Source organism: Anabrus simplex, chromosome 1 (assembly GCF_040414725.1).
Source record: "Anabrus simplex isolate iqAnaSimp1 chromosome 1, ASM4041472v1, whole genome shotgun sequence".
Taxonomy (NCBI): domain Eukaryota; kingdom Metazoa; phylum Arthropoda; class Insecta; order Orthoptera; family Tettigoniidae; genus Anabrus; species Anabrus simplex.
In genome coordinates, this window is record NC_090265.1 from 741,369,186 (window position 1) to 741,394,159 (window position 24,974).

The 24,974-nt window shown below is 39.6% G+C and overlaps 1 protein-coding gene across 2 annotated transcripts in view; it reads left to right on the plus strand.

The window, feature by feature from the left end:
- The window catches only part of dup (double parked), a 93,988-nt gene extending 69,406 nt beyond the window's left edge, over window positions 1–24,582 (plus strand). The window contains exon 10 of one of the 2 annotated variants that reach the window (XM_067136131.2): window positions 23,244–24,582. In XM_067136131.2, coding sequence (XP_066992232.2) covers window positions 23,244–23,410 — 167 coding nt within the window. In that variant the 3' untranslated portion in view covers window positions 23,411–24,582. Of the gene's footprint in view, window positions 1–8,246; window positions 8,448–23,243 lie in introns of those variants that run through there. The other variant, XM_068225193.1, reaches the window with a different exon arrangement.
- The last annotated feature ends 392 nt before the right edge of the window (window positions 24,583–24,974 follow it).

A 24,974-nucleotide genomic window follows, 5' to 3' on the forward strand; every position in this document is an offset into this window, starting at 1 on the left:
TGGTTTTCATTCATTCCCGGATTTTCCGTTTTCCCGTGTTGTACGTTTTATTTTCATGGTCCCTCGAAAAACGGAGAATCGAGGTTTCACTGTAATATGTTTATAGCCAATAACGATTGTCTCCACTTTCACTTGATGCTGACGACGTGTGCGTGCGAATATTAAAGCTCACATTTCTGCCAGTACCTCTGTATATAATAATCGCCACGTAAGGCAATACACGAGAAAGTAAATATCGCTGCCCGATTCTCTTCTTTTCTCTTTTTTGTAATGGCTGATCACTACTGCCAGCCTGCCTTGTTACATATTAAAATCACGAAACAAAACCATAACAAACTAACCTCAATGTTAGCATCGATAATGAATGTTTCCCTACCCTAGTAAATGATAACATTTAAGATGAAATAAATCAAGATATTCATAATTAAGTCGGTTTCCACGCTCAATGAGGAATTAAGGAAATAAACCCCCTTTCTCACTCAAATTAATGTTACGTATTTCTGTCTTTATTTTGACATACAGTAGGCGTACTATAACCATATTCTTGAAAAGAGGGGCGTGTTAAACAATGCAATTTATTTAATAAGTTTTTGCAGTGTGATTTTCGGAAATTCCAGGCATCAATTAATGACTTCCCTTTCTTTTGCGCGAACATTTCCCTCTCTCTTCAATAACCAGTAAGGAGAGAGATTATTGGGCATATTTTCAGCCTGCAGGTTGGTATATCTTCATGCTCATTCAGGAAACATAGGAATACAAATGTGCCAAGCTACGTGAACGGAAATTAGGTTAGCTTTCAAGCTCACTGCGGAATTGAAAATAATAATGTTATTAGTTCTACTAACTACTTCTATCGTTTTCATATACACCGAGGTGCCAGAAATTCGTCCCGCAAGAGTTATTTTGTATACCGGAAGATCTAGACATGAGATTTTCAAATACCACCGGACTCGAACCCATCAACCTGAACTAGTCATACATTCTCTCCTTCACTCGCTTAAATTAATTTTAAAAATTTCCTGCCTTTGTTCTGATGTACGCATTACTACAACTGTGTTGTAAAAGGACTGGTGTGGCGGGGAAGAGAGAAAGAATCTAGATTGTATAATACATTGCAATTTCTATAAGTTCAAGGACTTACCGCATAGGACATATCTGTCCTTCCTTTTAATAATAATTCTGATAGCTTTACATCCCACTAAGTTCTTCTACGGTTTTCGGAGACGCCGAGGTGGCAGAATTTTCTCCTGCAAGAGTTCTTTTACGTGCCAGTAAATCTATGGACATGAGATTGATGTATTTGAGTACCTTCAAATACCACTGGACCGAGCCAGCATCGAACCTGCCAAGTTGAGGTCAGAAGGCCAGTGCCTCAGCCGTCTGAGCCACTCACCCCGGTGACCTTCCTTTTGCTTGAATGTTATCTTCTTTCTTCAATAAGCAGTAGGGGATGGGGGCATTTTAAACATATTTTCAGCTTGCAACTTAGTGTATCTCAAGCTTACAACAGTAGGGAAATCCAGAAAGGTACATGGGCTCTAATGAGTCAAATAACATTACTGTATATGTAAAAATCTGGTATACTGGCTTAAATCACGTGAAAACAGGTTGTAAGGCAAGAATGGTATAGGAAAGAGGGCTAGGACTTAAAAATGAAAATAAGCGGTTGTTACCTTAATAAAGGTAAAAAAAAAAAAATAAAGCATTAGCCTGAAATGAAAATAAGGGAACCACCAAAAACAAAAACCACAAGTAGCCTACGCAGTGGCCTCCACGGTATGCACTAGCCAGCATCTTGGTAGGTGTGCTAGGTACCAACTGATGAGCCCAACCTAGCACATGGGGGCGAAACGCTGGCAACCAGGAATGAGTTAGCTGGAAAATTTATAATGTCCAATAACGGACCATTTAAATTGGTATTATAACTTCAGACCTGCCAACTGTGGGGCTTGAATCCACCATCTCCTGAAAGCAAGCTCGCAGCAATGTCGTCAAACTGCACAGCCAGTTCACTCAGTTTCTTATGACACGTAATAGGCCTGCCACATGGGCTTGCTCTCTCCCAAATTACACAGTTTCAACTTCTACCATAAGATGACCCACTTACCTGTATATGGATCTTCAGTTCTTCAATTATACATATATGGAAGAACATTATGTACCTTAATGAAAGATACTTACCTAGTCTGTAGTTTGATTGATTTAGGTATAACAAATCTGATTTTGATGCTTGTTGTTTAAAGGGGCCTAACATCTAGGTCAACAGTCCCTAATGGTACAAAATAAAACGAATTGTAATGACAATTAAAAAGTTCAAAATCATCCACTGACCAGAATAAAAAACATGATGATGATGATGATGATGATGATGATGATGGACGGACGGATGTGAATTTAAAACAATCAGTGGATCCAGTTCAGAAACTATCATATAAACAATAGTATTACTGACCAACGGACTGCTTCTAGAGCACAATCCCGAATCGAGGATGCGTGTTGTCTAAAGGAGTCCAAAATCCAGGTCAACAGCCCCTCATAATGATATTTATCGCTAGTAAAGTAGAACCATGGTATTTGTCATGGTGCGGTACTAATCAGAAATAGTGTAGACTCACGGTGTTCAACACATTTTATGGTACTACTCACAAGTATTCTACTTTGTACAGGTAACCCAGACTGTTACGGAACCACATTTATTCCATGGACTGCCGTGTCATATCTTACTGGCATATCTATGAACATTACAAGTGACACAACACTGTTTATCTTGTTTGTGTAATCTTTGGTTGTGGTGTAGATCATGGCGTACAATGTATCTCTTGGTCAGTGCAGTGAATTGTAAACTTGTTTTATGTAAATAAATTGGAGCATTTGTGTTAAATTGTGTTAACGTTACATTTTAAGCACTTTTCTCAACATCTGGCGACCGCGACAGGATTAGTTTCCGCGTAAATATGGCAGAAATTATGAAATTGAAAAGTGAACGAACACAATTGCGCCGATTGTTTACACGTGCTGGCAATGACTTTGAACAGAAGTTAAATGCAGAACAACCCACAAGAGAAGAGGTCTCCGCAGGATTCAAGATCTTCGAGGACAAAGCTGAACGATTATTTGTGCTCGATGAAAAAATTCGTGATGTTTGGTACGCCGGAGAGCACGAAGAAGAAGAAGAGATCGCTGCCGAATACGAAATCATGGAGGGATACCGCGAAAGGTGGTTAACCTTAAAGACCAGGTATGAGAATTTTTTGCATGATGACACACTCAGTGACAATGGGGCAAATAGTATTGCTAGTACTAGTTCTAATAAATCCAGGAGTAAAAGAAATTTAAGATTGCCGAAATTAGAACTTAAACAGTTCGATGGAGATGTGCGCAACTGGATAGCCTTCTGGGGGCAGTTCAGAAAGATACATGAGGATGATGAAATCGAGGAAGAGGATAAATTCCAATACCTTTGCCAGGCTACTGTACCCGGGACGTCAGCTAGAGAACTCGTGGAAAGTTTCCCACCCTCAGCTTCAAATTATCAGAAAGCTATAGAGCAATTAAAATCGAGGTTTGCAAGAGATGAACTTCTGATTGAGATTTACGTTCGTGAACTCTTGCAATTAGTACTTCAAAAGAGTAGCATGCTAAACGATATAAGTCTACGGAGTCTTTTTGATAAACTGGAGACCCAGTTAAGGGCACTAGAGTCACTAGGGGTTACTAGCGATAAATATGCGGCAATGCTCTACCCGCTTGTAGAATCAGCACTACCAGATGACATTTTGAAAGCATGGGAGCGGTCTCGTATGTCGCAGGCATGTAAGAAAGGTGACCAATCTAATTATCTCGAGACACTTTTGAGATTTTTGAGACAAGAGGTAGAAAGTGAAGAACGTCTCCTTCTGGCTCGTTCTAATTTCCTAGGTGGCTGTGGGAGTGCATCGCAAAACAACAAAGAAAAGCTACCGACAGCAGCAGTAATTTTCTCGAGTGAAGAGAAAAGGGGTGATAGGGCATGTATTTGGTGCGATAAAGGGAACCACATGTCTCAGGACTGTTTTAAAGCTAGAGGTCTCACTACAGAGAAAAAACAAGAAGTTTTGAAAAAGAAAGGAGCATGTTTCCATTGCCTCAAGGTGGGCCATAGTGCAAAAAAGTGCAAAGTTGTGCTCAAGTGCTTGATTTGTTGCAAGGGGCATCACACTATTATGTGCAAGGGTTTAAAGGATATAATTCCAGTCGATAGCAGCAAGAAAAGTTCAGTTGAGAAAGGAAACGAACCAGGTAGAACAGAGAACTTACTGTCTCATCAAAAGGGTCAGACATTGTTGCAAACTTTGGTGGTTAAAGTGTCGGTGGACAAGGTTGTTAAGTTGGCAAGAGTGTTACTAGACTCGGGATCTCAAAGATCATACATCACGAAGGACAGTGTTCACAAGCTTGGGCTGAAGAAGATAGGGGAAGAGACGTTAATACATAATCTGTTTGGTGGAGTAGAGACAGGGCGAGAAGTGCATGGTATTTATGAAGTTACTCTTAGAAGTTTAGATGACAAATTTGAGTGCACCATTCCTATGTTGGACCAACAGAAAATTTGTGATTTTGTACCCCGGCTTGAGACACAGCGGTATTACCCAGTGCTTCGAAACCACAACATAATCTTATCAGATGTAGGCTATAATGTTCCTGAGGTAAAGATATTACTTGGGGCAGACGTAATGGGGCAACTGCTAACAGGCTGCAGATTAGTTTTAGATGACACGATGGTTGCTCTCGAAACTAAGCTGGGCTGGACGGTGATGGGGCAGCGTAGAATATTCAGCAACTGCAATACAGTAACTGACCTCTTTAGTATGGCAGGTTTTAATGTAGCTGATTTGTGGCGTCTGGAAGCCATAGGCATTAGTGACCCGGCAGATGTCAAAACCAAAGAAGTTCTAGAAGCAAGACACTTGAATTCTTCGAGAAGACAGTGAAAGTTGACCAAGAAGGAAGATACGAGGTTTGCCTTCCCTGGAAAGAGGGGCACCCGCAGCTGAGGGACAACTACGATCTAGCAGAGAAGAGATTGTTGAGTGTAAGCAAAAGACTAGAAACCATTGGCAAGTTGGAAGAGTATGATGAAATCTTTCGTGAATGGCTGCGGGAGGGCATAGTGGAAATGATACCCTCTGCCAGCAAGAATGATGGTCACTACCTCCCTCACCAGCCAGTAATAAAGGAATCTAGTATGACCACCAAAATTAGGCCTGTGTTCGATGCCTCAGCCCAAGATAAAAGAGGCAACTCACTTAACAGCTGTCTGGAAAAAGGGCCCAATTTGGTGGAATTAATACCCAAGCTGTTGATACAATTCAGAAAACATGCTATTGGAGTGACAGCTGATATCAGAAAGGCATTTTTACAAATCAAGCTAGCCCAAGGTGACAAGGATTTTTTAAGATTTCTTTGGTGGAAGGACTGTCGTAACAAAGAGGTGGCAATCCTCAGGCACTGCAGAGTTGTCTTTGGAGTGTCGTCTAGTCCATTTCTACTGGGTGCGACTATATCACACCACTTGAGACATGCGCCTGAGGAACTGAAGAGTACTGCAGAGCGACTCAGAGACTCTTTCTACGTGGACAACTGTGTTACCAGTGTAGCCAATGAAGAGCAGTTGCAGAAATTTGTGAGGGAAGCTACTGCACTGATGTCTACAGCACAATTTGATCTTCGCGGATGGATCAGCAGCCCCGTTCATCAAGAAGACAGAGCTGCTATGCAAGATGGAGTTGTTCCAGTCCTGGGTCTCTTATGGGATGTCACTACAGATGAGCTTCTCTGTGATGTCAAAACCATTGCGATGACCACTTGTCGAGTTACCAAGAGGAATCTGTTGTCTGTGGCTCAGCGTGTTTTCGACCCAATTGGCTTCACATGTCCGTCTACCTTACTACCAAAGCTGATGCTGCAAGAAACTTGGAAACACAAATTTCGATGGGATGAAGAGCTTCCGGATAGCATTACAAGTAAATTCAAGAACTGGGTGGAGCAGATGCAATGGTTAGCTAGATGTCGCCTTCCAAGGAGAATGGTACAAGTGGACTGGGGAGCGGAAGATATCAGTCTTCATGTATTTTGTGATGCGAGCAAACTTGCTTATGCAGCTTGTGTATTCTTAAGGGCAAGGAGAGGCGCAGAGGTATCGGTCCAGTTGGTCCAGGCTAAGGCGAGGATTGCTCCTGTCAAACATGTCACTATACCACGTTTGGAACTGTTGGCAGCAGTCATTGGTACCAGAATTTCTACCCAAGTGAGAGAGGCATTGGGACTACAACGGTGCAGAACATTCTTTTGGAGCGACTCGTCAGTAGCCTTGACTTGGATAAAGCGGGCGGACAACTGGAGTACATTCGTGGGTAACCGTTGTCATGAAATACGACAGTACACCAATACTGAGGATTGGCGCCACCTACCGGGGACTCTGAACGCAGCAGATCTTCCATCAAGGGGATGCAGTCCAAAGGCACTCTTTGAGAGCAAATGGTGGGAAGGACCACGGTGGCTAAAGGATAATCCAGAGCAGTGGCCTTTTTATGAAATTGCCGCACCTGAAGACGAAGTCAATATTGAGAAACGGAAGACAGTTATATCGAGTGTGGCGTGTAGTTCACCTGACTTTTGCTCGCGTCTCTTGTATTTCTCAAGTTATGTCAAGATAGTCAGAATGATTGGTTGGATCATCAGATTTTTCCGCAACCTTACTAAGGCAAAACAAGCAAGAAGAGGTGAACTCACTGGTGAAGAAATGCAACAAGCCGAGAACACCTTGTTGAGAGTTGTGCAGCAGGAATGCTTTCGAGATCACGAGCAGGAACTTGAGAAGAAAGTCAGGGTATTCAAGGACGAAATGGGAGTTCTGAGGGTTGAAACAAAACTTACCTTTGGGGAAGAAAGTGAAGCATTCACGAAACCCATCTTGTTGCCGTCAAACCATGCCATCGTGACCAGATTGGTTTGGGACGAACATCATCGGTCACAGCATGCAGGGCTACTGACGCAGTTAGCTAGACTCAGGGAAAGATTCTGGATTCTTGGAGTTAGGAAAGTGGCAAAAAGAGTTATTGCAAGATGTGTCAAATGTAAAAGGTACAAGGCTAGTCCTACAGCACCAGCTTTTGCTCCTTTGCCCAAGGATAGAGTGGGCTCAACAGCAGCTTTCGAGGTCTCGGGAGTGGATTATGCTGGACCGCTGTACCTAAAGTCTGGAGAAAAGGCGTGGGTTGTATTATTTACTTGTGCGGTGTATCGTGCGATACATCTGGAGCTGGTGCAGTCTTTGACAACTGATGCTTTCATTCTGGCGTTAAGAAGATTCATTGCCCGGCGTGGAAGAATTTCTGTGCTGTACTCAGACAACGGGACCAATTTCATAGGACTTAATAATGCCCTGAAAGCGTTGGATTGGGATGAGATTGTCACCCACTCGGCTGTGAGAAAGATTACTTGGAAATTTATCCCACCTACAGCAGCTTGGTGGGGAGGATGGTGGGAGAGACTAATCAGAACAGTGAAAGAACTACTGCGTCGAATCTTGGGACGAGCCTCTGTGTACTATGAAGAGTTATATACTGTGTTATGTGATTGCGAGGCGACGATCAACTCTAGACCACTTACATACATTGAGGACCATTCGTCTGAACTAAAGCCTTTGACACCAGCAACATTTCTGCAGGGTATTCCTACAAATGAGACTCCAGATTTGGATGCAGTTGACAAGGTTGACTATGTTAAACGATGTAGGTACCTCCAGAAACTACGTGAGGACCTACGACAAAGATTCAGGAATGAATATTTGGCGCTCCTAGTTCACCACGGCCAGAGGAAGACCAACAGCATCAAGGTGGGAGATGTGGTATTGATAGGAGCAGATTCCACAAAACGCATCAACTGGCCCCTCGCGGTCGTCGTGGAAGTGTATTCAGGGAAGGATGAAGTAGCAAGAGTAGCCAAACTGAAGACATCTGAGGGAGAGCTGATCAGACCACTCCAGCGTCTCTATCCATTGGAGGTGCACACAACTCCAGAGGATTGGAAGCAGCCTGAAACTGTGACTATCACTTCGCCTGAGACAAAGCCTCCACATGAAGAATTCAAATTGTCAAAAGGGGGGCGGAGAATTAAAGTGCCATCAAGACTTGATTTGTGAATACTCTTGATGTGACCTTGCTTTTGTGTTCATTTATTTATTGTGTTATGTGTTTTTGTTTCAGTTGTGGTACGGAGTATTTTGCAATTGAAAATAATAATTGCAAGGTGGGAGGATGTTACGGAACCACATTTATTCCATGGACTGCCGTGTCATATCTTACTGGCATATCTATGAACATTACAAGTGACACAACACTGTTTATCTTGTTTGTGTAATCTTTGGTTGTGGTGTAGATCATGGCGTACAATGTATCTCTTGGTCAGTGCAGTGAATTGTAAACTTGTTTTATGTAAATAAATTGGAGCATTTGTGTTAAATTGTGTTAACGTTACATTTTAAGCACTTTTCTCAACACCAGACCTATCGTGTTTCTTACATAATGGCGCCACTCATAGGCAACACAAACCTATGGTGTTCCTCACCTAGGTGTACTAAGTACGGGCGCCAGTATTCCCATGGTGTTTCTCCCACGGTGCCGCTGATATAGTGGTACTAATCACAGGCAACACCAAGACACATGGTGTTTCTCACAATGGTACTAATCACGGGTATTGGAAAACCCATACACTCACCTTATGTTGCTATTAATCACAAACCTATTGTGTACCTAACATAGTAGTACTACTCCCAAGTAAAGGCGACCCATGGTGTTCCTCATGTGATGGTACTAATCACAGGTATATAAGTAATAATAATAATAATAACGTAAATGTTTCCACCTTTTCAATACAATATATTCACAAAATTACAAAATTATACGGTACTAGTTTCGACCCATCTAGGGGTCATCATCAGCCGTATTGGAGCAAAGATCATTTGTGGCGAAATCCTAAGACAATATTATTTTAAAGAATAACAAGTGAAATGAGATGTTATGGTAATAGTTAATAATACAAGGAATATACATACTAAGAGGTTTTTAACAAAGAATAAAGTATAAATGGGGTGTTGTAAAAATTATAATCATGGAAATCAGTAAGTTCTTGTATTGAAATGAAATATGGCTTAGGAAGAGGGCTTAAGGTGGGGCTGAAGGGTGCGGGAGAAAGTGTAATTGTCTTGGAAAAGTACCTTTGATTAAATTTAGGATTGAGTTTAGGTTGGCTGCATTATTGTTTCTGAGGAAAGTGATAAATAGATCGAAGAGTATGTTGGGTTTCTCTGAGATTTCATTGAGATTGTGACTGGCATTAAAGTATTGGTCTAGGTGTATGTAGTAATTTTCCATTATGTTCAGTAAAGGGCCCTTGTTTGCTAATACGAGGATGTCCATGTCTTGTTCAATATTGGTGAAATTATGGTTATAATCTTGCATGTGTTGGCCGATGGCTGAAAACTTGTTGTATTTTATTGCGTTAGTGTGCTCGTGGTATCTGATAATGAAGTTTCTCCCGGTTTGCCCGATGTAGGTTTTTTTACAGGTGGTACATTTGATCCTATAAACTCCTGATTTTAAAAAACTGCTGGTCTTGTTGATGTGTGAAGTATTGTATAAAACATCCTCGTATTAGCAAACAAGGGCCCTTTACTGAACATAATGGAAAATTACTACGTACACCTAGACCAATACTTTAATGCCAGTCACAATCTCAATGAAATCTCAGAGAAACCCAACATACTCTTCGATCTATTTATCACTTTCCTCAGAAACAATAATGCAGCCAACCTAAACTCAATCCTAAATTTAATCAAAGGTACTTTTCCAAGACAATTACACTTTCTCCCGCACGCTTCAGCCTCACCTTAAGCCCTCTTCCTAAGCCATATTTCATTTCAATACAAGAACTTACTGATTTCCATGATTATAATTTTTACAACACCCCATTTATACTTTATTCTTTGTTAAAAACCTCTTAGTATGTATATTCCTTGTATTATTAACTATTACCATAACATCTCATTTCACTTGTTATTCTTTAAAATAATATTGTCTTGGGATTTCGCCACAAATGATCTTTGCTCCAATACGGCTGATGATGACCCCTAGATGGGTCGAAACTAGTACCGTATAATTTTGTAATTTTGTGAATATATTGTATTGAAAAGGTGGAAACATTTACATTATTATTATTATTATTACTTATATATTATTCTCAGTTCAATACGGACCAAAAACATGAAATTCATAACCATCAATCACAAGTAGTTTCATGGTTCTAATACAATCATCCTTTCGTCACCCCTTTTAGTCACCTCTTACAACTGGCAGGGAATACCGTGGGTGTATTCTTTGCCTGCGTCCCTCATCCATGGGGGGTGTATAACAAATCTATTTAGGAAGAAATACTTTTATACCTTATCTACATCATAAAGAAGTCATGTCATAGCAGTAGCAATATGCAATGAAATAAATGAAATAAGCATAATTTACTATATTAAATATTAGTTTATTTACATTTTAAGGGATATTATTATTATTATTATTATTATTATTATTATTATTATGATTATTATTATTATTATTATTATGATTATTATTATTATTATTATTATTATTATTATTATTATTATTATTATTATTATAGCAACAAAAGTATGCAATAAAAAATAAATATACAGTAATTTACACATCAACAGCCATTCCATGGTCACTGAATTACAAAGCAGGGGTTATGAATAAACAAATATAATAATAAAAATGAGTACTAGTATTTAAAAAGCAAAGTCATCTCCGTCCTTCCGATGGTATCACCACCTTGACAAAGGCAAAATACATTTTGCCGGGTGTTTTGGAGGCTTGCGTGTTCAAATGATCCTTACAGCTACGCCGGCGGGAGCATATGCTCCTGGTAGGGCCACAGAAGCTGGACATGTCTAAGGTGATGATCCAGGCTAAGGGTAATACCCTGGTCCTCCAGGTTGGGGGTTGGTGCGTGGGGCTTAACAACTCCACCACCACAAAAGTATATAGTGTTCAGAAACCAAATAGAGATAACCGGACGGTCCTCAACTTACGATGACTAAAGCGTGCTAAATGGCAACTGTAACCAGTACTTCAGTGGTTACACAAACACAGATAAAGGGAGGAAGGTAAATCAAATTACAAGGTACCTAAACACTATACACACCGTAATCATGTAATGAACTGTGGCGAAAACAGCAGAAGTAAATATCAGTGAGGGCAACTTGACGATAACAAACAAGGAATGTGGGACGTAACTGGGAACCTACCAGGGGTATGGATAAGTCTAGGTTGCGGTTCGGAAAAATTAACAGTGATCTTTGATTTTCAAAATATTATTTACAAAATGGACTTTACAAAATAAATAAATTACGAACAGTTTCAGTCAATGTGGAAAATACCGATACACCTTTCGTATGATACAGATACATGTTCTTAGAGACACATAAGTTATATATTCTTTGACGAGAGCTTTCTACAAGCTCGAAGAGTTAAGCAAGTACAATCTCAGTACAAATCGAATTCCACAAATACAATATTGCCACTATCGGCAGCCCTGAAGATGGTTTTCCGTGGTTTCCCATTTTCACACCAGGCAAATGCTGGGGCTGTACCTTAATTAAGGCCACGGCCGCTTCCTTCCAACTCCTAGGCCTTTCCTATCCCATCGTCGCCATAAGACCTATCTGTGTCGGTGCGACGTAAAGCCCCTAGCAAAAAATAAAAAATACAATATTGAAGGTAAGAGGAAGCACCAAACACTATTACGTTTTAGAGTGAAATCAAAACTACCTTTTCACATCTGATCAAAAGAGTGGCGATTAGGGCAAACTCCTGTTCTACACCAACGAAAACTAAATAGGACTTAAAATCGGACAGAAAACAACAGCGCTAACCCCAAGGCTGCCCATGCTGGTACCGAGGAGACGTTCACGACGTCAGAAACTTCGGCAGGCTCGGCAGGCCAAGACCAAGACGGCTCAGAGACTTGAGACTTAAGACCTCAGACCTCTCACGAAATGCTGCCTAGCCTCTTTTAAGGGGAACCCTGGCCTTGGAGTAGCCAATCAGAACACAGGAGCTTGCCCGGATTGACCAATCACAACGCTTACTTCAGTCGCGATGTTTAAATACTTTCTCGAATACATACGATCGCGAATCTTCCATTTCCAGAATAGTCAGAACATACTTTCTGGAAAACATAACTAACAAAGGCTAACACACCCTGTTCAAAAATTCATGTCACAACTTTCTGGACAGTTCCAGTAAATATAGAAATGAAATCTACTAGTTACAAATACCATATGTTACCAAAATATTTACACTGTACAGGTTAGGTACCAGAATGGAATAAAATATTATAGCACAACACTCCAGATCATACAGTAAATACTACTTAAAAGATTTACAAGTAAAATCCACTACAAACACTTTCCACTTCCAATATATTCTACACCTCTGTCAGCAACGATATGGATATATTGGAACATGGAATGTGAGAAGTACATTTCAGGCTGTGCTAGTAGAAAATTGGAGGAGGAATTACTTAAATATCAGATAGATGTGGCAGCATTACAGGAGATAAGATGAAAGACAATTGAGGTGGCAGATCTACAGCACTGCATTTTGTTCAATAGTGGGGAGGAAGAAAGTAGAATAGGAACAGGGTTTATGGTCCAGAAATTGATCAGTCATAATATGACTGAATATGAAGCAATAATCCTCAGACTATGCCGATTAAGATTGAAAGAGAGATCTGCCAACATATCACTACAGTGGAACCTCGATTCTCCGTTTTTGGAGGGACCACGGAAAATAATCGTATAACACGGGAAAACGGAAAATCCGGGAACGAATGAACCATCAACAATTTGGCTAAACATCACAAAAATGAAATATGTATACTTATAATCTTACAAACACCCCTAAACCAAACCAAACTACAGCCCCAATGGGCCTTCCGCCTACCAAGCGACCGCCTTCGGTCTGAAGGCCTGCAGATTACGAGGTGACGCATGGTCAGTGTGACAAATCCTCCAGCCGTTATTCCTGGCTCTCTAGACCGGGGTCCCCATATCACCATTAAATAGCTCCTCAGTTAAAGGTAATCGTAGAATGACTGAACCTGGAACCAACCCTCATATCCAGGTAAAAATGTCTGACCTGGCCAGTAATCGAACCCGGACCCTCCGGGTGAGAGCCAGGCAAGTTAGACCGCGTTAATTACCGGCACGCGGCTTAAAAATCTCGAAACTTTACATTCAGTTTTACTGGGGAAACTTCGTCAGTTTCCTCTGAAAACTTCGTCATATTCCTCTGAAAACTTAGTTCAGTACAGCAACTTTGATCAGCCAAACTGTTCGAAAAATCTAATATCCGTAACGCCAAGCCAAACAACAATCGACCACGAGTAGTTTTTCATTCTCTAATCTAATAAAATAAAGCACATTAGATACAAAAGCGTCCAACATGATGAACATGTTGGCAAAATCTTTTTCTTTTTAATCCTCCATTGTAATTTGATCACCGGTATACTGTTTATAGTCAGAGGGTATGGAAATCTTGCACCGCGTAAATTAGGCCTACGTCGACTTTTAAAGGTTATGTTGAACTCGAGAACATGGTTTCGAAAAGTTCTCAGATGCATTATACTTAGTTCTGCCCGTCAATAATCACAATCAAATTGAAAGAGAAAAAATATTAACACAAGTCGGTACGAATGCGAAATGATACACAGTTTTTAAATGTAACGTGCGCAAATAAAACGACTGCGGCTTTTATAACAGTTTAACACAAAAACGTGAAATTCCCAATCTTATATATTGGGACCAAAACAGTAATAGGCAATCCCATAACCTCCCATGGCTTTATGTACCGGTATGTAACATAATCGTATATGATAAGTTAAAGTACTAAATTTGTGTTACTTAAGAAGGAGCAGTTTCGATTCCTGCCTGAAAGCCCAGTGACTATACAGTGGCCTGAGGGAATTGCCGAAAACCTGTTCGGCGATACACTCGAAAAAAGTAAAAAAAAATATACACATCTAACCGTGGACATAATGTAGACATTTTGCAAGTACGAACATTTGACGAAACTCGTTCCGTCTTCAGATAGAGGTGTCGAAATTCGCTCTGTCTCTTTCCAGTTGTCGTGGGCACTCTCTTCTTTACGATTTCCGAGGATTCTCTAAACAATACTACCCGAATGCGATACTAAGATGATCCCTTATGCAAGTTCACCGCCGATCGCATTTCCAGTACAGTACTTCAAATGACCGCAATGACAGGACGTCAACACCAAAATCCGTAAGTGCCGTATGCCGTCCTTTCGTAAGATACAGTTTCTTGAAAAACGCGTGATCGAGGATTTAGAGTTGATGGGACTGACATTTCTGGACGGTTGATCCGGGAAATCGTTTCTTCGAGGAACGGATAATGCGGGATTTTTACAACGTGATTTAATTAGGACACTCGCGGGACCACGTAATTTGATCGAATAATACGGGAAAACGTAGTTTCCGGGAACGTATAATCGAGGTTCTACTGTAATTAGTGTCCATGTCCCAACAGAGGATGCCGAAGGTGAAGAGAAAGAACAGTTCTACGAAGAAATGGAGCAAGTATATGACAAGTTGCCCAAGTATAATGTTAAGTTGTCCTAGGGGATTACAATGCCAAAGTAGTCAAAGAGAAAGAAAACCACCCAGTGGCAGGATATCACAGTAAACACCAAGAATCCAGTGAGAACGAATGGAATTTGATTGATTTTGCCTTTAGCAAGGAGCTGGTGATTAAGAGCACATGTTTTCCCCATAAGGAGATCCATAAAGAGACATGGATATCACTGGATGGTCTGACAAAGAACCAGCTAGACCCTGTGCTGACAGATATGCAACATGCCCTCAATATTATGGATGTGAGAAGCATGCATGGTGCAGACAGTGATTCAGATCACATACTAGTGAAGATCAAGTTCCAAGAAAGTTTACTGGCAATTAAACCCAGGGACAGAGCTGAGCAGAGCAAGGTCTATAATGTAGAGCCGTTAAGGGATGAGGAGGAGGAAGAGTATAGAGAGCGGCTGCAAAGAAAACTACAGATGGGCAGCAACAAGAATGTGGACAATAAAATGTGGGAAGAAACCAAGCTAGCAATAAATACAACAGTGCAGGAAATACTTGGAGAGAGAAGGAAACAGAATAGAAATAAATGGTATGATGAAGTGGGTAAAGTTCCTAGAAGAGAGAGAAATCTGGCCCGACAAAGAATGCTACAGAGACCCACTCAAAATTATATGGCAGTTTTTAAAGAGAAACTGTGAATAGCAAAGACATTGATAAGGAACAAGAAAAGAATAGAAGGGAGAGATTGGATGAAGTGCAGAAGAATTTTGAAAACAAACAAGGTAGAAAATTCTTCCATGGGTTGGACAATTAAAGAAGGGATGTCAACCTAGTGTGAATATGTTTGAGGATGAGACTGATAGACATTGATTGTTGGGAAAGAACAAATTCTGGAAAGATGGGCAAAAACATTTCGAAACATTACTTTCTGTCAGACCAATAAATGAACAGAAAGAAGGATCAGGTAGTATGGAAACTTCAGAGAGAGATGAGTGTGAGGTAGTGACGGGTCGAACTAGCTCTTTCGAGGGAGCTAGCTCAATGTATAATATAACTATTTATAATAGTTTATTTAAATCCGCCTTGATCAATACACTCATTTAAGGAACAAAAAGAAGAAGAAAAGAAGAAAACTTGAAGATCCTAAATTTATATAGTATTCTCATTCAGTTCAACCAAAATTGTATGTATTGATCATTTTTATAATATTTCATAAGTTCTCTTTACTCTTTGATATGATGTATTGGGACACTATACTCCTTCAAATTGTAAAACAAAAGATTGTGTCAAATTGTGTTATTCTTTGATCTAACCACTGATGAAGGGAATGGTTGAGATTTCCCGAAACATGTATGGTTTAATAAATAGTGTTTCTTTCATTTAATGAGTGTATTGATCAAGGCGGATTTAAATAAACTATTATAAATAGTTATATTATACATTCAGACCAGTCAATACGGACCAAACACAATATTAACCTATCATGGTTAAGTTTATTAACAGGGAGCTAGCTCATTCGATCCTGCTCCCAGCTGAGAGTCTTTCAAAAGAGTCGACTCTTGGGAGCGGGAAGGTTGGAGCGAGCCGAGGAAGTCCGCGCTCTCCGCCTCCAGGTTCGTTCGTTCGTTCATCCGGTTTACGGCATACAGCTGTGTATGACTTCCGGGAACGAACGAGATAGCGCAAATTGTTTACATTTCCCACAACGGATAGCAACACAATGTCCAATTTGGCACGCTACTGTTTGAATGAATCAAATGAACAACTAATATATGCACTGCTGGCAACATTGGCAATTAATCCTATGATAAAGCTTTATATACAGTAACGAAGAAATATATCACAAATATACAATATTAATGGATGACATCTAATATTACTTTGCCTAAGTTCTATTCTTCTGAAATCATATCTTTCAAGGCTGAATGTGCCGTACGAGACGTATATTCGAGATATTGGTTCTATGTAGGGCCTACACGTTAATAAATTATTTAAATGTAATGCGGTGTAAATTACTGTGGTAGATACTATTTATTAATTAGAGCCCAAAATAGTGTTATTTTACATTTTACAGACTACTCATGACTCCTGTTTTTATTTGAAGGAGCGAGGTAGCACGAGATACAGTAGAACCTCGATAATTCAAAATCGGTTAATTCAAAATCCCGCCTAATTCGAAGGAGGTCTCGTTCCCGGAAACAGGAGATACAGTTTTGCATGTTATGTAAATTGTTTAATTCGAAATACGGATGATTCGCAATTCGAAGTACAATGTCGGCCCCATTACCGAAATTTAGACTTTTAATTCGAAACTGCCTTTACATTTTAAAACAGTAGTATGTTACAGAGTAATTTCAACTCGAAATTTATCCGTGTCATAATAGAACGCGTGTTCCGGAACGTGGAGTTGTACCGTAGCTTTCCGCATTTACACTCACTTCGGTGGATCTACAGTGCGCTTCATTATTACTAAGTTGAATGAAATCAGAATTCTTTTGCATTCAAACTTTTAAGGAACGCCGTAATATCACGCAATGGGCAGTGTGCGGGAAAACAGAATCCGCGAACACTGGCGATGCCGACAGTTGACAAAAAAAAAAAGTGGATCGTATAATAAATTCGTAGGCACCGAACAATATTGTCATTGCCGATGAAACTGCATTACTTTATTTTAATGCGAGCCCAAACAATCATATGGTTTTAAAGGAGAAAGTGCCAGCCGGCGAATCGTACAAGTGTGAGGGATGGGGTCATTGTAGTGCATTGCAATGCACATGGAAGCGAGAAACTTTATCCCCTCGTCATAGGAAAGATCGATAAGCCACAATGTTATGGGCGTCGGGCACTTTCCATGCCAGTACAAAGCATCTAAAAATGCAAACTACAGAAATCCAAAAAATAATGCATTTGCACAGGGGAACCAGCATAATTTATCCCCGTCTTTGAATTGTGTGATATTTTTCTTTCGTTGCATGAGGTTATGTTTGTAAGTTATTTACCCAAGTGCATTATTTGAACATTGTAAATGCACCTTGTTGGATACATGTTGGAAATAGTTTTTTCCCAAGGCATTTGAAAGGTTTAAACCGTGAATCGAGGTGATTGCATGTATTAATGAGTCTTAGAATACTTTGTGACGCGGCAAGTGTTTACATTTCTGAAGTACAAGAGAAGTGCCATGGCGGGAAATCGTACAAGGATAGTCATCGGAAAGTTCGAATTTAAGGACATCGGGCACTTTCTGTGTAAATACAAGGCATCTAAAATGCTTACAGTATAGTAATTCAATGAATAAAGTACTTGCACATGGGAGCCAGTGTAGATTTCTTGTCTTTGAATCGTGCTTTTTTTTCTTTCTTTCTTTCTATCTTTCTTTCTTTCTTTCTTTCTTTCTTTCTTTCTTTCGTTGCGTGAGGTTATGTTTGCCAGCGAGATATCCTAGTGCATTATTTGAATACTGTAAATGCACCTTCTTGGATACATTTTGGAAATAGTCTTTTTTCATGGCATTTGAAAGGTATAAACTGTGAATCAAGGTTAACTGCATGCAGTAACGGGCCTTAGAATATTTTGTAACGCAGCGAGGGTTGGTACTTCTGAATTGTGAATTGGCAATAATTCGAAGTCCGATTTTTGAGTCCCAACGACTTCGAATTAACGAGGTTTTACTGTAGTTCACGTTTCTCACAACAGATGGCGACACAATGTCCAGTTTGACACGCTACTCTTGGAATAAAACAAATGAATAATTAGTATATACACTGCTGGCAACATTGGCAAATTATCCAATGATAAAACTTTATGTACAATAACGAAGAAACATACCACAAATATACTGTATTAATGGAATATTACTTTGCCTAAGATCCATTCTTCTTAAAATGATGTCTTTCAAGGTGTGTCTTAAATTCTTGCTTGTGTTTTGGGGCATATAATGGCACTAACTAACGATGAAGTTCGTGTTTTATTAGAGGAGGATATGTGACATTTCGGACTGTGAGAGTGAGTTTGAATTCAGTGAACATGATTCCAACAATTGTAAAAGTTGTGAAAGTGAGGACGAGGTTGATACGGAAAGCGATCAAAACACATCGTCAAGTTCATTTTATGGTCGAAATAGGTATAAATGGTCAGCAACACCGTCAGTACGTGGGAGAACCCCTCAGCATAATCTCATATTGAGTCGTTTCCATTTACCTCGCATCGCAGGCCCAGCTTTACGCCTTACATCAGCATCAACTGCATCTGAATGCTGGAGTCTTCTATTTTCAGATAATATGCTCTCTGAGATAGTCTCTCACACAAATGAAAAAATTAGGAAAGTCACCGCCGATCTACAAAAGCAGTCTTATCAGAGTGAAACAAATATAACAGAATTACGAGCTTTTCTTGGACTATGTTATTTATGGGGTGTTTTCAAATCCCACAACGAAGACTTGTCATCACTCTATGCAACTGATGGAACTGGAAGAGATATTTTTCGCGCAACTATGTCATTACAGTGGCTCTACTTTTTACTTAGATGTCTCAGATTTGATGACTTTTCAACAAGAGATGAGCGCAAGAAGAATAACAAATTGGCATATATTTCAGGGCTATTTAACAAGTTTATAGCACACTGTCAAGACAACTACTCTGTGGGAGAGAACACAACAATAGACGAGATGCTAGTAGGATTTCGAGGGAAGTGTCGATTTTGAATGTTGATACCTTCAAAGCCTAGGAAATATGGCATTAAAATTTTCATCTTAGCTGATGCCAAAATGCACTACTGCCTCAATGCAGAAATATACTGCAGCAAAAGAACAGAAGAAAGTTCGAATGCCTGTAAGCTCATGAACCCAACAAAGGTTGTCAAGAGACTGGTTCCAATAGAAATGTGACCGGAGATAACTGGTTCACTTCAAAAGAATTATTGGATGAACTACAAGAGATGCATCTAACCTATGTAGGGACTATACGAAGAAACAAGCGAGAACTGCCAGTAGAATTTGTTCAACCTCGAGGAAGATTAGTACCTTCAACCATATTTGGCTTGTCGGGGAAAAAGACTTTGCTATCGTTTGTACCTAAAAAAGGAAAGATACTAAATTTAGCGTCAACTATGCATCACCAGGCTTCTGTATGTCCTGAAACCAACAAGGCAGAGATGATTTTATTTTATAACAATACGAAAGGGGGTGTAGATGCTCTGGATGTGCTATAAACTACACCACAGGTCGCCGCACTCAGAGATGGCCGATGGCAATTTTCTTCGCCATTCTGGATACCGCTGCTGTAAATGCTCATGTAATTTACAATGGTATTCTGCCAAGAGAGAGGGATACCCAACGCAGGTCATTTTTGCTGCAGTTGGGAAAGCAGCTGATCTCTCCACACCTGGAAGAGAGAGCCACGAACCCGAGACTCCCACGGAATTTACGAGGTATGGTATTCCACTGTTTGGGTAAAGAGGAGCCGCAAGGGATCTGTTTGGTGCCACCCAAGCCAGAAAAATCGAACAGAAAAAGAAGTTCCCAATGTGCAGTAAAGAAAGAGAGAAAAGCCTGCCGAGCATGTGGCAAGTGCGAAACTCCACTCTGCGGGTCTTGTGGAACTGTGATTTGTTCACAGTGCGCTGAAATGTGAAGATTTTGTTATTTGATATTCCAATGTCGCTACTTTCATGTTTTTTTTTTTTTTTTTTTTTTGTTCTGCTTTTCTCATTGGTTGTCTGTATATCAGCACTGTTGTGAGAACACTTCAAGCATACATTGAAATGTAATAATTTCTAGTATGAAGAAAACGTTTGTGAATTTTTTTTCCTTGAGATATAATGGGTTATTTCAAAGACGATCTAAAACTTGTGTTATTTTTTGACAAAATTTTGTAAATAGTATGAATTTCAATCAACAAATGACTTCAGGAAGTGAATTTTTTATGGGCATGTTTTTCAAAATGAATAGGTAACGTAAAAATAGATTTAATAAAAAATCTGAAAAGAGAAGCAAATGTAAAATCTATATTTTCATTCCAGATTGAGTGTTATAACTCCTGAAATTGTAGAAAATATCTGGAAAGTTATGCTTTCTGAGAAAAGAAGATAAATTTGCTCTCTGGTCCCTGGGACCCATGGGTGTAAGTTGTGTAAATTTATTTCACCGTGTAAGCTACGGGTTAAGTGGTATGTTCCAAGCTGTCAGTGGAGAGATGGCGTGGAATGACATCAGTAGACAAATAAGTTTGAGTGGTGTCTTTAAAAGTAGCAAAGATCACAATATGAAGATAAAGTTGGAATTCAAATGGAGGAACTGGGGCAAATATTTGTTTATAGGAAGAGGGTTAGGGATTGAAATAACTTACCATGGGAGATGTTCAATAAATTTCCAATTTTTTTGCAGTCATTAAGAAAAGGCTAGGAAAACAACAGATAGGGAATCTGACACCTGGGCGACTGTCCTAAATGCAGATCAGTAGTGATTGATTGATTGATTGATTGATTGATTGATTGATTGATTGATTGATTGATTGATTGATTGATTGATTGATTGATTGATTGATTGATTGATTGTGTGGAAGTGAAACAAGGACAATAACTAGTTCAGAAAGGAAGAGAATGGAAGCTTTTGAAATGTGGTGTTGCATACGAATGCTGAAGGTGAGATGGGTAGATCGAATCACGAATGAAGATACTGAGTCGAATTGGTGAGAGGAGATCGTTTTGGCTAAATTTGACAAGAAGAAGAGATAGGACGATAGGACATATCTTAAGACATCCAGTTGTTTTTGAGGGAAATGTAGTGGTTAAGAACAGTAGGGTATGAATTTGATAAGCAGATTAGAGCAGATATAGGATGCAGCAGTTATGTAAAATAGATAGGTTAGCACAGGATGGGATGGCATGGATAGCTGCATCAAACCAGTCTATGGACCGATGACTCAAACAACCACCACCACCACCACCTCAGTGAAAGCAGACTTGGCATAATAGAATAAATAAACTGATCAGAGCATAACATATCACCAAGAACACACACAGTAAAAAAGGCCTCTCAGTAACCACAAAATTAAAACACAATAAAACAGTTACAAAACCGGAAATAACATGCAAGTGAAACCATTTTCAAAACAACTAACACTGCATAAATAGACAGATTACTCAAGACTGAGAGAAGATGATTCAGATCTTGCATAAACAAAAACTACCAAGAAAATAGACACTGGAGACTAGCCTCTAATGGAACAATCAAGAAGGAAATGGAAGCGGTTATGAGCACAATCAGGAAGAAATGAATCTCATTCTTTGGACATCTATCTACTCAGGACTCTGAAAACAGTATCATTAGAAGAATCATTCAAATATTATTGAACAGTAAGAGATGGACTACACAAATCAAGGAAGATATGAGGGAACTACAAATTGCATTAGATGATTTGAAAACCAAAACAAGGCAAACTCAAGAAAATCTCAATCAAATTAAACTACAAACCAAGATCAAAATACGGATAGTGGGACGGGCGATTTCAGACGAAGAAAGGAATTTAAGATCTGAAAAATGAAGAAGTATCGGGCTGTCAGAAAATTGAAAAACCCTTTTTATAAAATTGACTGAAGTGGTCTAGTGAAGGCTATAAAATGTAAGTAAATAAATAAATAAATAAATAAGAAGAAGATGAAATATGGCCTCAATAACCTAGTGCAGGCATCTTGATTCATTGCCATCTAGGTTGCCCATGTGTCAATTTCACATATTTTTTGTCTACCAGATAGCCCTCCTTGTGGCCATGATCGTTAAGGCATTGAAGTCTAAATGGTCTACCACTGTGGTTGGCCAGTTTGAGTCCAGTTGGTCGAAAAAAATTTCACCTCAGAATGTTGGCCGGCAGAGTAGAAGAGATGGTGGTATACAATTTCTAATCACTATATTGCGTGCGAAAAGCCTGGATTAAATTCCATACCTCTTTGCAGTGTTCATATGGGGTGAGGGCATATGGCGCCGTTGGTGGTGATTCGTCTGTCGGATGGAGACGTTAAGCCTCCAGCAGACCCATCGGTGCTATTCGACAGGAGTAGGCTATGTGCCAGCACCGGGTTTCACCCTCTCCCTTTCACATCATTCAGTTCATTTCATTAACTCCTCTGATGAAGCTTACGTCAGGAAGATCATCCGGTCATAAAAGCCCACCACGACAGATTCATTTCACCTCTTACCTGACCCCATAGAGAAACTGGACAAGGGTTGGACAAACAAACAAACAAATTTTTAGTCTACCAGATGGTCTCTGTTGGGTGATCTGTGCTTGAGGTTTGTCAGGATCTTGGAGGCTGACCCATTACCACTGATCACATACAGTACTATAGAATGAGAGTATATACCCTTTCCTTAGGAATAAGAATGCAAAAAGAATGAAGAAAGCATGGGTTCTGATATTTAACTTTTGAATAGGTAACATCCTGCCTATTTCATTTTATGCTCTGGAATGTGTATTATTTTGGCATTGTATATTTATTTCATGTTAAATTGGTTGTAATATTTATTCCTTTATTTCAGCGGAACTGGAAACTCATATACGCCTAATGATGAAATTGGTGCCAGGTTGGCTGGAGATCTACAACATTCGCAAGGCAGACTTCTTGAGACTATCGAAAGCTGCGGACATGACCGCTGTTCTCAAGAAACTGGAGGAAACCGCAGCCGAAAAGAATGACAATAGGTGATGTCTGGCATTTGGGCTTTATGAAATATCGTGATGTGGTATATTGTGTTGTGCGAGATGATCTGATTTCTGCTTTAATGTATGTAGATCTGTAAACCAGTATTGTAGCAGCCTTGCAGAAATTGTGCTATTGTTAATAGAAAATAACTTTGTGTAAATTCATATTTTAAAAGAACTCGAGTGGACAGGATATTGTATGGAACTCCAAAACTGGAAAACGAATGCAGAGCAAGCATGTGTCTCGTATGTTTATTCATTCATTTTTTTCCTCCACTTTTACAGCCAAAGAAAGTAAAGGGGGGTCCAGTATGCTATAACCTCAAATTTTGTGCAGTGAACACATGACTTCTAGACTATAAAGAGCTATAAATTGTACATGTAAACATTCTACAATTTTCTTTAACAAACTCATAAATGTATTTGAGTTATACTGGCTACGAGTACAGTGGAACCTCGATTCTCTGTTTTTCGAGGGATCATGAAAATAAAACGTACAACACGGAAAATGGAAAATCCGGAAATGAATTAAAACCATCAACATTTGACTAAACATCACAAAAATGAAATATGTATAATTATAATCTTACAAAAACTCCAAAACCAAACCAAACCAAACTGCAGCCCCAATGGGACTTTGCCTGCCAAGCGACTGCTGCTCAGCCCGAAGACCTGCAGATTACAAGGTGACGCATGGTCAGTGTGACGAATCCTCTCGGCTGATATTCCTGGCTCTCTAGATTGGGGTCACCATCTCACCATTAGATAGCTCCTCGATTAAAGGTAATCACTTAGGCTGAGCGGACCTGGAACCAGCCCTTATATCCAGGTAAAATTGCCTGATCTGGTCGGAATCGAACCCGGGGTCTGTGGATGAGATGCAGGCATGTTAGACCGCGAAACCGCATTAATTACCGGAATGCGAGTTCAAAATTTTGATACTTTATATTCAATTTTACAGGGTAATCTTCGTCAGTTTCCCGTGAAAACTTCTTTCAGTTCAGCAACTGTGATTAACTAAACTCTTCAAAAAATCTAATAACACCAAGCTAAACGACAATCAACCACATGTAGTTTTTACTTATCTCATCTAATAAAATAAAGCACATTAGATACAAAAGTGCCCAACATGATGGCAAAATCCCTTCTTTTTGTAATCTTTTATTGTAATTTGGTCTCCAGTATACTGTTTGGAGTCAGTTTGTGGAAGTCTTGTACTGCGTAAATTAGGCCTACATGACTTTTGAAGGTTATTTTGAATGTAAGTATCGATTCTCAAAAGTTCTCGAATGCATTATATTCAATTCTGCCCGTCACTAATCCAATCAAATTGGAAAGAGAAAAATAATATCAAAACTGCAGAAATTACGGTTATTCGTGACCTTGAGGTCATCTGGAAAGCACACACGCTGCACATGTCAGTACGAGTTGAAAATGATACAAGCCATTTAAATGTGACGTGCGCAAATATAGCGACTGTGGTTTTTGGCATTTTAACACGAAAACTTAAAATTTTCAGCCTTACATTAGGAACGAAACAGTAATAGGCAATCCCAAGACCTCCCATG